Source organism: Strigops habroptila (assembly GCF_004027225.2).
Source record: "Strigops habroptila isolate Jane chromosome 13 unlocalized genomic scaffold, bStrHab1.2.pri S16, whole genome shotgun sequence".
Lineage (NCBI taxonomy): Eukaryota > Metazoa > Chordata > Aves > Psittaciformes > Psittacidae > Strigops > Strigops habroptila.
In genome coordinates this window covers 4,623,413-4,638,631 of record NW_022651054.1, presented here as the reverse complement: position 1 = coordinate 4,638,631, position 15,219 = coordinate 4,623,413, and the positions used below count along the sequence as shown (strand labels likewise).

The following is a 15,219-nucleotide window of genomic DNA, read 5'->3' as shown; positions in this document are numbered from 1 at the left end:
ACACATTTTTAAATACCTCCAGGGATTTGCTTTGAAGATGCTGATGCAGGTTATCTTCCAAATGCATCACTAACAGGGAAGAAGTGGGAAAAGTTACCTTTGAACTGCTTGATCATATTCTGGTGGTTCTCAATAGCCTGCTGCAAGATCATTTCAGGTTGGTCCATCTTCCATCGCCACTCTGTGCCCACTGGATTTGTATGATGTCTGAAGGAAAAGAGACAGTTATTCACTGTCATTTGTAACACACATGGGAAGGACCCACCTGGCACCCTAGGGACTTTGACATCGTTTAATAATATTAAAGGCAAAAAGAAATTCTCAGTAACATCCTGCTTCTGACACAGCTTTTATATGTCATCTTTGAACACCATTCTCATACTCCTCTCCTTGCAGGCTCTGGTACCCCCAGAAGGAAGAATGGACAGGATTGGAGCAACCTGGTCTAGTGGAAGATGCCCCTGCCCATGGCCAGCACCTCACCACCCTCACAGGGAAGAACTTCTGCCTAAGAGCTCATCTCAATCTCCGCTCTGGCAGGTTAAAGCCATTCCCCCTTGCCCTGTCCCTACAGGCCCTTGTCCAAAGCCCCTCTTTCCGGTTGAGGCATGAGGGTGATGAGGCACTGGCACAGGGTGCCCAGAGAAGCTGTGGCTGCCCCATCCCTGGCAGTGTTCAAGGCCAGGTTGGACACAGGGGCTTGGAGCAATCTGGTCTATTAGGTGTCCCTGCTTGTGGCAGGGGGTTGGAACTGGATGAGCTTTAAGGTCCTTTCCAACTCAAACCATCTATGGGTTTATGATTTATGTCAAGCCTAAGGTGTACATAAAGGGAGCCTTGGGGTGTGTCTCAAACTGAGCCTTAAGTCTTCCAACTCAATAGAGGTCTCAGAAGAGCAGACAGACAGCTGCAGTCCATATGGAAGAGAAACAACTGCAACCCATTTCACAGAAGATAAATAAATGAGAGTATTGTTCAGCTCAGTCCCCTGGAAAGCTGTTTCATTCATTCAGGTTGTTACCATTAGTAAAATAAGCATTTCAGCTTTCATTATCATTAGGGCTACTGTTTCCACTTGTGTCTATAAGGTTCTTCCGGAAATGAGTCCCATTGTCTGACTCAATTCTCTCTGGGGTGCCGTGTCGCCACAGGACTTGTTTCTCAAGGCCCAGGAAAGTGTTCCGGGCAGTGGCGTGGGGCACAGTGTATGTTTCCAGCCAGCCGGTGGTTGCTTCCACCATGGTAAGCACATGGCGCTTGCCTTGGCGGGTCGGTGGGAGTGTGATATAGTCAATGTGCCAGGCCTCCCCATACTTGTACTTCAGCCATCGTCCTCCATACCAGAGAGGCTTTAACCGCTTGGCTTGCTTAATTGCAGCACATGTTTCACATTCGTGAATAACCTGGGCAATAGCGTCCATTGTTAAGTCCGCCCCTCGATCACGAGCCCATCTATATGTTGCATCTCTGCCTTCATGTCCTGAGGTGTCATGGGCCCACCGGGCTAAAAATAATTCACTCTTCTGTTGCCAATCTAAGTCCATCTGAGCCACTTCAATCTTAGCAGCTTTATCCACTTGCTGGTTGTTCTGGTGTTCCTCAGTGGCCTGACTCCTGAGTACATGAGCATCTGCGTGGCGTACCTTCACCACCAGGTTCTGCACCCGGGCAGCGATATCTTGCCACAATGCAAGTAAACCAGATGGGTTTACCTCTGCGTTGCCAGTTGCTCTGCTTCCATTGCTGCAACCACCCCCACAGGGCATTTGCCACCATCCATGAGTCAGTATAGAGAGAAAGTACTGGCCATTTTTCTCGTTCAGCAATGTCCAAGGCCAGCTGGATGGCTTTCACCACGTTCATTCACTGTTAGAGCTGCTCACCGCTCCCATCCAGGCAGAGCTCGTTGCCTTTAGAGAACTAACAAAGTCATTCCCCTGAGAATAGGGGTCACTTTACTGACTAAAATGGAAAGTCATTTATTAGCTACTGTTTTAGGAAGGCAACAGTTACCAAGTCATCATTTTTCACTCACTGAGATTGCAACTGAACTGGTGGGGGTGAAGGTATTTGAAGTACAAAAAATGGTCCAATTTCAAACCAAAGATACGTCGCTTTGCACAAGATGGGCCAGCCCATGTTCTCTAGAGCACCAGGAGCCACACACAATCTCAGACAGTGATCTCCAGAGGGAACCAAACCTCTACCAAGCGGGAACTGCAGAGCGGTATATGGAGAGGTGTGTGTCTCCTGCCTCCCTGATTACTCCTGCCACTGGTCCCCAGCTAGTCTGACAGAGGACACAGCTCTCGGGAAGGTGGCACCTCATCAGCCTCTGAGATGTGGAGCCCACCCACCCAGCTCACCTCTGACCATCCCAGACCCATGGGCTCCGGCAGCTCTTGGCAGGGGAGGAGTACAGGCAGGAAGCGGGAGCAACTTGCTCCCTTCCAAACCCATCCTCCACCAACTTCCAAATTAAAGGGGCACACAAGTAACACTGCCCTAGGCTTGAGGAACAGGACAGGGACAGAGTGGAACAGAACCCCTGTCCCAGAGTAAAACTGCATCAGGGTTTACCTCCAGCAAAAGACGCATTTGTTGGCGCAGGCCAGGCTCGGTGTGGCCTCCATGCAGCGGTGGCTCTCAATTCCATAAAACGTGTGCTTGTAGCAGCCTCCTCGGCCTCGGAGCATTGACTAACAGAAGAGAAAGACACAAACAAATTCCAAGAACATTAAACTGAGTGCAGAGGTTTAAATCTGCTCCCCAGGCACATTTTCAGTTTTCAGTCACTAAAAACCTGGGTGTCCAAAGTCACCTGGGACAGACAGTGCAAGCAAGAGCACATCGCAGAGCAGTTCAGAATGGTGACAGATGCACCCTGGTGTAAGAAATCCATAACACACAGATCATGGAATCACAGACTGGTTTGGGTTGGAAGGGACCTTAAAGCTCATCCAGGTCCAACCCCCTGCCGCAATGTGACAATGGTACCTTTTAATCTACCTTCCTCTGCCTGAGGAGTCCTGGTGATCCAAAACAAAGTCTCCACTGAGCGGTGGGGAAAGAACTCGCAGGTGACCCCTGACATATGCACAGCCTTGCTATACAGTTGGAAAATTAAACGAGATGGGAAATTCTGGTTATTCCACCAGTTCCTCAAACAACAGAGACTTCAGGAGATTCACAAATTCTAGGAGAGCAAGGTCAGGGTGGACGGGGCTTGGAGCAACCTGGTCTACTGGAAGGTGTCCCTGCCTGTGGCAGTGGGTTAGAGCTGGATGAGCCTTAAGATCCCTTCCAACCCAAACCACTCTATGATTCTATGATATCTTGGATTTCATAAGACAGGCAAATCAACACTCTTTCTAAAATTTGCAGCTTTTATCCTGTTTCCCAGAATATGACAGAACACAACTGTTTTAATCTGAGATACCATTATGAAACTCAAAACTAATGCTTCCAGCCCTGCTCCGGCTTTCAGCCAGTACAAACCTCAAACAAACCTCCTGAAGATACTCACGTATTGGTGCGAATCTGAGCCTAAGCCACTGCCTGTAACGAATGTCAGCTCAATTTATTAGAGCACTTTACATTCAATTCCTGCTTTAGCTAAAAATAGTAGGGTACTATCTAAGCACACAGAGATGCTATTTATTTTATGAAATTGCTTTACAGTGCTGCATTAAATTCCTGTTCTTTAATAAAAATGGATTCTCTGGTTTTCTCTCTTGGTCACAGCATTGATGAAGTTTGACAAGTTTTTTTTTAGACATTTCATAGCCTTCTCTGATGCTAAAAATGATAGAAGAGAGAAATATTTGTAAGAGTAAACAGCAGAATCATCAGTGGGCTCAGGATGTCTCACAAATATTCACGACAATACAGCAGTGGGCTCTTTGAACTGCTCATGATGAACCAGCTCCTTGACACCATGCATTTCAATAGGAAACCCTCACTGCAGCCACTCACTTTGGGGATTGCCATTCAAAGAACTCTTCAAAAACAAAGTTAATCACGCGGCAAAGCCAAGAGACGAGGAACTCATCCCTGCCACACCATGAGAATTAGGGATTTGTTGGCATCCTAATGAGGTGCTGATTGCCATAGTTTATCGCACCCGAATGCTGAAGGCCTTAGTATGTTATATCAACATTACTCCCCAAGCGTGTAACATTATACAATTATGGACTGGTTTGGGTTGGAAGGGACCTTAAAAATCATCCAGTTCCAACCCCCTGCCACGAGCAGGGACACCTTCCACTAGAGCAGGTTGCTCCAAACCCCGTCAAACCAGGCCTTGAACACTGCCAGGGATGTGGCAGCCATAGCTTCTCTGGGCACCCTGTGCCAGTGCCTCAGCACCCTCACAGGGAAGAACTTCTGCCTAAGATCTCCCTCGACCTGCTGCTCACGCCCTGGGGGTGCAGCCCAGCACACAGAGGGGTTCTGGGCTCAAGTGCACACTGAAGCTGGGTAATAGAATCATAGAATAGTAAGGGTTGGAAAGGACCTTAAGATCATCTAGTTCCAACCCCCCTGCCATGGGCAGGAACACCTCACACTAAACCATGTCACCCAAGGCTCTGTCCAACCTGGCCTTGAACACCACCAGGGATGGAACACCCACAACCTCCCTGGGCAACCCATTCCAGTGCCTCACTACCTTGACTGTAAAGAACTTCTTCCTTATATCTAATCTAAACTTCCCCTGTTTAAATTTGAAGCCATTACCCCTTGTCCTACCACAGCACGTCATGCCCAGCATATAAACCAGGGGGAGTTACCCGGAAGGCCCAGATCACTGCTCGGGTCGGGCTCGGTATCGGTCGGCGGGTGGTGAGCAATTGTATCCTCTCCCCTTGTTATTTCCCTTAACATTATTATCATTGGTGATAGCAGTAGTGGTTTTGTATTATACCTTAGTTACAGGACTGCTCTTATCTCAACCCGTGGGAGTTACATTCTTCCGATTCTCGTCCCCATCCCTCCGGGAGCAGGGGGAGGAAGAAGGTGGGAGAGTGAGCGAGCGGCTGTGTGGTTCCGAGTTACCAGCTGGGCTCAAACCACGACACATGGTCACATGCTCGCTCTTCGCAGCAGGATTTTAATAGCTTGAAATGTAAAACAACAGCTTGGAACATGAAATTTGGTTTTATTAATGTAATACTGCTTTTTTAAACAATATTTCATTTGGAAATTGTACTACCTGAGTAAATGTCTACTTTTTTAATTTCAATTTAGAAAATGAGAGAAGGAAAGAGAGCATTTACCTTTGTCCATCGGCAGAGCTTCACCCCAGAATGGCTCCCAATCAGTTTGTAACCTGGAAACAAACAAAACAATAATCAAACTATTGATTTGAACCTGCAATAATTCAAACACAAACCATATCAATTGGAACACCAAATTATGAAGCATCACAGTCTCAATGCTGCTCTTCCCCATTAGCCCAAGGTGATGCTACCCAGTGCCCACCCACAGTACTCTTTATTTCATCTGGGAGCACATGGGAGCAAAGGCCATGGCTGCCCAAAGGACTTCAGACAACTTGGAACAGTTTCTTCTCACTGGATATTTATTTATATTGCTCTGTCTTGTTTGAATCAACAGGGAGTGGCCAGAAGACTTCTCCGTGTGACAGAAAGGCACACTAACAGGTCTAGCCCAGTGACGTGGGACACCTTGCTGACCCCAGGGGGACAGGATGTGGGAAGGAGCAGGACAGGGAACCAGAAGCATCTCCCCATCCCTAAGCCATTACCCCAGAACAGACTCTTCCTCAGAATCATGGAGACTGAATTCCCACTGCTTCTTGGCAGGTCTGACAAGCCTGGAGGACAATATCTGATTCAGCAGTGAGGGCAGAGGGAAAGAACCACAATGCAGGGCTCAGCTTGAACCCAAACTTCACAGCTTTACCAATTCCACCTTCATTGGCCATGAAGGAGCTACAGAGAGGGAGCCACTGCATTATGCCCAGAGGAAAGCTGATTTCACATCACTTCCCTGCTCCTCAACCAAGATCAATACAATTTCATTTCAATTTATTGGTCCAGGAAGATTAATTTCACAGCATTTGTTAAGCACTAAGTACTACTATTACCCGAACTGCTTGAGTTGGGTTCTTTTCCTCTTTGAAAAAAGTGCCTAGGGACCAATATGTCTGAAACATTAAAAGTCACTTCAAAAAACAGCATAAAACCAAGAGGGATTTGAGAAGCCTGACTGTGTCATTCACACTGCAGCACTTACACATTGATGGCCTGGCTGTCCCCAGACCAGCACATCTCAACTAACTGCTTTAGGCTGATGCTTATATTAACACTTTCAAGAGAAAAATCAACTTTTAGTTATCAAGTCTCCTTCCTGCCAAACAGCATGAACTTCGTAGAGGAAAAAAGCCTTCTGCTCAGCAGAACTGGCCCTCATCTCTTACAGCAAGCAGCACAGTGATCCTGCTCATATGTCACCAGATGGCTCTTGCATGGTGAGGTCCCAGGAGAGTGTGACTGTGCCCCAAAGACCCCCACAGCTCCGAGGACACTGAGCCAGGAACTACAGCGAGAGCTGCACCAGCTAAAAATTAAACCGTGTGAAGACACACATGGCCGAGGACACTCCTGTCTCCTCACACTGGCTCTATCCTTGCTGGGGGTTAGGACACAGGCGATTTTAGCCTGACCAGTCCTCTGAGGTGACTCTCCAGGAGACTGTATGGACAACACAGGGGAAGCAACTGCAGCAGCAAGCAGTGGGGCCCCCGTTACCTGCAAAGGGGCCAATTGCCACACTAAGCAGGGCTTTGGGGACATCAGTGTCAAGCTGCTCCTATGTCCTGAGCTCCTTCTCCCCATCCAGCTCCGTGGGAATGGACAGTATTTCAACCTTTTCCTCCCTAAATGAATATACCCCTATGCAGCAAAGAAGAAAGAACTAAAAAAAGAGCCTTGGTATTTCATATGGCCGATCATCCAATCCTCTCCTGGAGAAAGACATCAGCACTTCTAACACGGAATTTATAGTCTCGAAAGCCAAATGCAATACTGAGGACACCTTTATCTATGACTGGATGAGACCCAGAAGACCCTGTGGCAACTTCTGATCGACACTTGGAGGGACAGCCAAATGCACAACTGCATTTGGCTGCATCACATCATCTCTCCCACCCGGAGTCTGTCCTACTTATTCCTTCAGCATGTCTTTGCAAACAGGCTTGTCCAGCAAGGTCTAATCTCAACTGAGACCTCCATGTGCTGCTAAATTTTGTGCCCTCACAGGATTTCTTGACAAGAAACCTTTGCCAAACCTGAAAGGGTGCTGCATTCCTGCTCCCTCTACTACAGCTGCCCAAGGCAGGCTCCTTACTGATGGCAACCAGCACAGCCCCAGCCTTATTTATTCCACTTTTCAGAATCCAGCAACAGCGTTCATGTAAGATCATTCTCTCTCAGATCGCTTTTCAGTAGAAGTAATATGGCTGCTTTAAAATGGGTTTTAGATTACAATTAAATTGGAAATGGGACACGCTCACCCAGATCTGCTACTGAGTTGTTTGAGGGAAGAGAGGAAGCAGCTAAACTGAGCAAGGTGCCAAGCTCTTAAGTTACTTAAATCGCCTTCCACCATGCGGAGCGCTCACAGCTTCCTTTGAAGGCCAAGAAAATTGTACCCATTCAACACCAAAACAGAGCATCACAAACTTCAGCCAGCTTTAGTGATGAGAAGGGGTTTACTCATTTTGTGTGCCGCTGCCAGGAGTCACAGCTATGGTCACAAGAAGAAATAGCACATACTTGCAGAACTTCAAAACCACTGTATGAAGGTGCTGAACTTGGGCCTTCACCATGTAGGTAACTGATAGAAAGCGTGGTGACCCTGGTAAGCCACCACAGTGAGCACTGGCCACCCCATGCTTTTTCAGACTTGGAAATTAGATAAATCAATCAGAACATTTTTTACATCTGCTTTAAGTGAGCATCTGCGCTAAGTGAGCAGAGTCTTTCTGGCTCTACAGAGCTTGTTTCTTCAAGCAGTTGCTTTACTACTGGCTAGTAACACGGGCAGCCAGGGCAGTTTGGGCTAAAAGGAAGTACAAAGGTTTAAGCAAGACTAAGCAGTGCTAAGTTCTAAACAAATACATGAGGACATGTGTTCAAGAATCAGTCTGTGGGGCTTCTCAGTTCTGTTTCCCCCTTGCAGCTTCTGCTGAACAACCCTTGTGAAAGCTCAGGCCAGTTCACCTCGTCCACGAGCTTTGCCACAACTTCACTGGGACTCTGCCAGGGGAAATGATGGAAAAATCAAACCTTACCAATGGCCCAGAAGTCTGCACCTGCCAGTGCTCCCCATGAACATGTTCACTTCTCTGCTCTTAAGGCATATTATTCATGAGCAATCACTCTAAGTGAGTATTTGGATACAACACCTTCCAAACAATACAGAGTGTTGACTTGATGGGACTCTGCTCCCAGTCCCAATGCATCTTCAGATATTAAGGCTGAACAAACACAATCCATTTATTATTTCTACAGCCTAATATTCAAAGGAATCCTTAAATTATAAGCAGGCTCATAGTAATCAGCTCAACTCCTGACTAAAGTCTAATCTAAATCCGCATATTACTTGATTCTGCTCTAGATGATAAATTCTGAATGAGCTAGAAGCCTGTCAAACTTCACCAAAATTGTCATTTTATTTACTATAGTAAGACATGAATTCAGCTTTTAGACAAGCTTTTGGGTGAAGAGAGTGTTATCAGGCAGTAACACTACCCTGATAAACATTTGGTTATTGCTAGCTCTGACAATCCAACTGGAGTTTAACAGGCCACAGGCAGATTTTGAACCAAAGAGATGGCCAGCACCACACTATTGAAAACTGCATTGCAGCACTGCAACTCTATATTGGAAATAACAGCCCCTAAAAAAATATCCTTTAAAAGTCCTTTCAATGAAATTCAAAGAATTCATTGAAGGACCCTGCTGCACTCTCAGCCACAGAGGCAGGACACTGCTGACTACATACCCATGTCGTGTTCCAGGATGGCAAGGTATTCTGAGTTTGCTAGTTTACCAGTGCCATACACATAACATGTCCTTCTAAGCTCCTGAATACGTATGAATTACGTGCATATGCGAGCTATTAGGCTATTTTAGCAGAACAGATAAGATAAATCAAATTTCTACAAATACAACTTGTGAATGGCTTTTGAGGATTGTTGACTATTCAAACGTGGCAAAATGTCCAGAAAGAAACCCAGAGATACTTTCCAGTTCAGATCTCTACACCACCAAAAGTTTGCTTTACAGGCAAGCCTTTGAAAGCACAGAGCATTTATATCTGAAGCTCTTCAGATATAAATGCATTTATCACAGAATCCCATTTTCCATAGAATTCCAACCTGGTTTGGATTGGAAGGGACCTCTTTAAAGCTCATCCAGTTCCAACCCCCTGCCACGGGCAAGGACAACTTCTACTAGAACAGGTTGCTCCAGGCATGCATCTTTAAACTGAAATCTTTAAAGATGGCTTTAACCTGCCAGAGGGGAGATTGAGATGAGCTCTTAGGCAGAAGTTCTTCCCTGGGAGGGTGCTGAGAGGCTGGCACAGGGTGCCCAGAGAAGCTGTGGCTGCCCCATCCCTGGCAGTGTTCAAGGCCAGGTTGGACACAGGGGCTTGGATTAACCTGCTCTAGTGGAAGGTGTCCCTGCCTGCAGCAAGGGATTGGAATTGGATGAGCTTTAAGGTCCCTTCCAACCCAAACCAGTCTGGGATTCTATGATTTTTAGAATAACAAATTCCTGTCCCTGGAACATCACAACTTCTCTGGGGATCTGTCCTTTGTGTCAAAAAAAATTATGGTAAGAAGGTGACCTTCCCTCCAGCACTGCTTTCATTCTCCAACTGGCCACTTCTACAGACCATAAGAAAAGCACAGCTTCATTCACTGCCCAAAACCAAACCAACATAGATGGGGTCAGAAAGTGAACCAGTGTGAAACACCCCTATGACTACCACGGTACAACGCAGAGCCAGCACAGATCCTGCACAACAGAACAGCCAGGGCAGTCTCCACAGCCTATCTCAGGTCCCTGTGTGCCAAAGCAATACCTGAGCTGCCTGGAGGACTTGGTGCATCCTTCCATAGAGTCAGTAGACCCTTCAACCTCTGAAGCAGGGGACTTGCTGCAGACAATAACACTTCCCTGCCCACTGCCCAGTTCTAGACAGCCCTGTCTCCAGCAGCACACTCCAGGCCTGCCAGAATCACCAGTCCCCTGAACTGCCTGCAGGCAGATAGAACAATGAGACTTCTGGATAAAACACAGACAACACTAGTAACTACATAAATGAGTAAATAAGGAATCTAAGGTTGTAACAGTGCTGTGGCTGCTCTGCAGCACACTGCAGTCTGTCACATTGCAGCCTTCACAATTGAAACTGAAAAGATGTATTGAACCAGCCTCCTACAAACTCTCCACTGGTCCCAGCAGCACCACTACAGGCACAAAGAGCAGAGGAAAGTCACTGTCACTCCTTGCCAAGCCTTCACTTTGTTCCTTCAGACTATGCATTTGAAGAATGGCTCTTTATTTTATAGCTGTGCTAATGTCAATGGAAAAAACCCCAATGACCATGGGCAAACACACCACCAGTCACTTACAAAAGCTCAGGCCAATCCTGGGAAGCAAAGGTGTTGGGATCCCACAGCTGCTGGACTCACACAGGACATAGTTAGAAAATCAGAGCCCAGCTCTGAAGCAAGGTGCCTCCACTGCAATAACAGAAGTGTGTTCTCAGCAGCAACAGAAGAGATTCTATTGATTTAGCAAGCAAGAAAAACTGAACACATTCTCATCCTAAGAAATAAAAGAAATTAAACTAAACTCCCTTCAGTCTCCAGCTGAACAGAAGCTCCCGTCACCCTTCTCCTGGCTCTGCCACTCAGAACTGAGGCTTCTCAACTGCAGGGCCCTCAGTCAAGCTCTTCTCGAGCTTGTCCTCCTTTGTTCTGAAAAGGGCATTAAGTTCTCTACAGCTCATTGGAAGGCCGCTGATCTAAACATCAGTGGATTGGCAAAGTTCATTTGAACTACCTTCTTCTCCAGAAATATAGTTTCAGTAACAAAATCAGAGTTTGAAACCGAAGTAAAAGCAGGGGCAAAGCTGATCCTTAAGTAGTCTTTGAGGAACATACACTCTGGGAGCTAAAGGCATGTGGGACTATCATCTTCTCTCCCAAGCTGCTTTAGCAGCTACATTAAACCCCCTGAACTCTGACACACTCACCACACCCTGAGTGCATCATGCTCAGATGTGTGACCCAGCTTCAGATTCCTCCCCTGCAATGATCAGGTACCAACGGCCCCTGCCTAAGCCCTGTCCTGCCTCTGGTCAGAGCCTGCCACGACTGAGGGTCCAGAGTAGCACCTCTAAAAAAGAACATCATCTGTCACTTGGTTTGCTAAAAGTCTACCACTAAGACTTCAAAGCCTGGGACATCATCTGGTCTTTGCAGAACCTCACCTTGTTTTGTGAGCGCTTCTCTCAGAGCTGGGGTTATCATCTCTCGCTTCCCACCCTCCTCCTTCCTCCCAGCGTTCTCTCGAGTCAAGCTCATTCCAACATCTCCTTCCTCGAGCTCACGTTCTCTCTGTTTAAAGACAAGGAATTACAACCATTTAGATCCAAGCATCACAGTTTCAATGCTGTGGCACAGTTCAGCCACAGACCTGCTAAGCTTAAAACTGACACAAGTGTCCACACATTAATTCTTGCATTCCTGGAATTCTGCTTTTTATCCCTCTTCCCATCAGACTCTGATCTTTCAGTGATTTAAAACAGAAAATACATTAAAAAAATAAAAAATAAAAAAAAAATCACCACACCAGAAACCAGGTGGATTTGTTCTACTAACACAGCAACCAGTTCAAGCAACCTGGGCTAGTGGAAGGTAGGTGGGGTGGAACTAGGTGAGCTTTAAAGTCCCTTCCAACCCAAACCAGTCTGTGATTCTGTGATTTAATAACATTCTCTAGGACATTTTAAGAAACAAGCTGTTTGAATCTCATGTGAGATTGAGTGGGACCCCCAGGATTAAAGCCCAAGTGTTTCATGGCTGCACAATAACCTCATCTCTCCACAGAGCACAAACCAGAGGGAACAAACCATTGCCTGGAGTGACAAGCATCTATTGTCCCAGTTATTTGGGACAGGTCAGGGAAGAAAACCACATTGCTACCATGACTTAGCCCAGGAGTAAGTGACACTGTGTGTCACTTTTGAGACTTTATGGGTATTTATTGTTTCACATCTGCACGAAGAAGCATGAAAGTGTAAATAATTACTTTGCTATTTCACACAGCTTGTAATCTGTCATCCCTTTATGGCTGGTTTTGAAATATTAAAGGAGATATGGATAAACAACCACCAAAACCCAACTGAGGACATTTTGTTTTCACAAATGGGGTTAACTCCCATCCAAGCCTCCTTCACGCCAAAGACATCAAGAAGTTCATACAAACACTTCCAGTTTGAGTCTACCCACCAACTGTTGGCATCACGAAGGAAACCACAGATTTCTCGTGTATCTGAGCAAAATTTCAGAAAATAAAGGAGCCCCAGAAGAAAAAAGAAAAAGTAAAACCACCCAACTGAACAAAAAAACCCCAAACAACCCAAAACAAAACCGGAGACTCAGAGGTTCAAGGACAAAACAGTTCCTAATAAGCACTTGAAAAGGAAATAGGAGAGTAGACCATTTAGGGACAAAGGTTATTACCTTCCCTACTCATCTTGAATAAAACTGCTCACACTTTCAGAGAGGTTGTTCAGGAAGGTGTTTTCTAATGACCAGTAACACAACGTGGTCCAAGGTGTTTCCATCTTCTACTTCCTTTCACTTTGCTGAATTTTTAGGCAGGATTTCATTGCTTTCTATAACACAGCAGAACTTCCCTCAAAGGCAGTGCTATAAAGCACCTGTCATTTGCTGGGTTTAAAAGCTAGTTTCTTGAGACTTGTTTTACTGGCAAGATGCTTCAACAGTAAAATATTAATCATAGAACCACAGAATGGTTTGGGTTGAAGGGACCTCAAAGCCCATCTAGCTCCAACCCCTTGTGACAGGCAGGGGCAGCTCCCACTAAGTGCTCCAGCTCCCAGAACATCTCCATGGCCTCCTCTGGCCTCGCTCCAGCAGCTCCACGTCCCTCTTGTGCTGTTGCCCCAGAGCTGGATCAGGACTGCAGGGGGGGTCTCCCCAGAGCGCAGCAGAGGGGCAGAATCCTCTCCCTGAGCTGCTGCTCACGCTCTGGGGGTGCAGCCCAGCACACGGGGGGGTTCTGGGCTCAAGCGCACACTGAAGCCAGGTCATGGGGAGCTTCTCGTCCTCCAACACCCCCAAGTCCTTCCCCTCAGGGCTGCTCCATCCATTCTCCCCCAGCCAGTGTTTGTGCTTGGGATTGAGCTGACCCAGGTGCAGGACCTTGCCCTTGCCAAACTTCATAAGGTTTGCGCTGGCCCACACATAAGGAAGGAAGGGGATAAAATCTTCATCTTTTTACTATTAAGTATTAAACAAAGAGCTTCTTCTCCCACAAGCTATCACTTAACCCAGAACTAGGCCCAGCCATTCAACTGAAAAAGAAAGGCACCATCTGAGCACACATTTGTGAGCTACTCAGAGCAAAATGCTGTGCAGGATTTAAAAGTGGACACATGCTGGCCTGTCTGCTCTACAATCTCATGCCAGGTTAATTCTCCCAGAAGAACCAAAGCTGCATTATGGAACACATAGAATCATATCATGGAATGTTTTTTGTTGGAAGGGACCTTAAAGAGCATCTGGTTCCAACCCCCTGCAATCATAATTTTAAAAATGCAGCAATTGACTTAAGTACAAATGAAACATCCTGCCCAAGACAGCCTTCAGATACAGGAAAGGTCTATCTGAATCTCAAGGGTCTGCCTGTTGTGTCTCTTACAGCAATACCTGAGGAAAGCACCTGAACATAAGAACAACAAGTAAAATTGCCTTACTGGCAGGGCAGAAACACATTTCAATACTCATTTTTCCTCACAGAGATGATAATTTCCCTCCCCAGTCCCGATGGAAAGCCTGTAAGGAAAATCATAAATTGTTTTTCTTTGAGCTGCACTACCTGGCTTGTTCAGTTTGGCAAGTGACTGGCTCCAGGTATTTCTTGTGGGAAATAAAATTCACAGCCCTGGGAGTTCTACTTTTTGCTTAATAAACATTTCATATCTATTATTTAGGGTTTGAGTGGTGTGAGCAAAGTTAACTGCACAGAGCAAACTTCTCAAGTTCTGGTGATTTAGCAGAAAGTCCTTCAGTAAATCCAAGGCAAATTACTGTCTTTCCACAACAAATCAAGCAAGCAGTGACAAGAGCCAGCTTTTCAGGCCCTGGAAATACCACACCACCAAAAAACTCAAGAGACATCCTCCGGTCTGCATTGACAAAGGATGAGAAAACACATTGACAGATGAGAAAACCTGGGGATACACTCCAATGGTACCTCCAGGCCCAGCACAGCTCCTGCTGCAGGAAGGGTTTTTGCTACTGCCATAGAAGCAGACCTGAATAAAAGCAACTGAACCTCAGGTGTAAAGACTTACAATCACCTCCTCTACAGGTGAAGGCAAAAACCCCACCTTTTCCCTTTCACTGCCATACAGGCAGCGCAACAGGCAGTAGTAGCACATAGTGTATGGGAAGGCAGAAGTCCATTTTTGATGGGTTAAGAGCAGAGGATATCTGACACAGGGTACAGACACAAGCAAAGACCTCAGCATTCTGTGGGAACCTTATGAAGTTCAACAAGGCCAATGTCCTGCATGTGGGTCAGGGCAATCCCAGGTACAAACACAGGTTGGCGGAGAATGGATTGAAAGTAGCCCTGAGGAGAAGGACTTGGGATGTTGGTCTATGAGAAGCTCCCCATGACCCGGCTTCAGTGTGTGCTTGAGTCCAGGACCCCCACCATGTGCTGGGCTGCATCCCCAGAGTGCTAGCAGCAGGTCCAGGGAGGAAAATCTCCCCCTCTGCTGTGCTCTGGGGAGACCCCCCCTGCAGCCCTGATCCAGCTCTGGGGCAACAGCACAAGAGGGACGTGGAGCTGTTGGAGCAAGGCCAGAGGAGGCCATGGAGATGCTGCGAGGGCTGGAGCAGCTCTGCTCTGGAGACAGGCT

The 15,219-nt window shown here is 46.6% G+C and overlaps 1 protein-coding gene across 6 annotated transcripts in view; it reads right to left on the bottom strand.

Annotated features, from left to right (window-relative positions):
* LOC115601888 (S-adenosyl-L-methionine-dependent tRNA 4-demethylwyosine synthase TYW1-like) overlaps positions 1-15,219 on the bottom strand; it is a 53,579-nt gene that overhangs the window by 23,967 nt on the left and 14,393 nt on the right. For 5 of the 6 annotated variants that reach the window (XM_030472382.1, XM_030472389.1, XM_030472383.1 and 2 more), the window contains 4 exons: positions 11,533-11,659; positions 5,277-5,329; positions 2,581-2,699; positions 98-207 (listed from right to left, as the gene is read on the bottom strand). In XM_030472382.1, coding sequence (XP_030328242.1) covers positions 98-207; positions 2,581-2,699; positions 5,277-5,329; positions 11,533-11,659 — 409 coding nt within the window. The remainder of the gene's footprint in view (positions 1-97; positions 208-2,580; positions 2,700-5,276; positions 5,330-11,532; positions 11,660-15,219) is intronic. The other variant, XM_030472388.1, reaches the window with a different exon arrangement.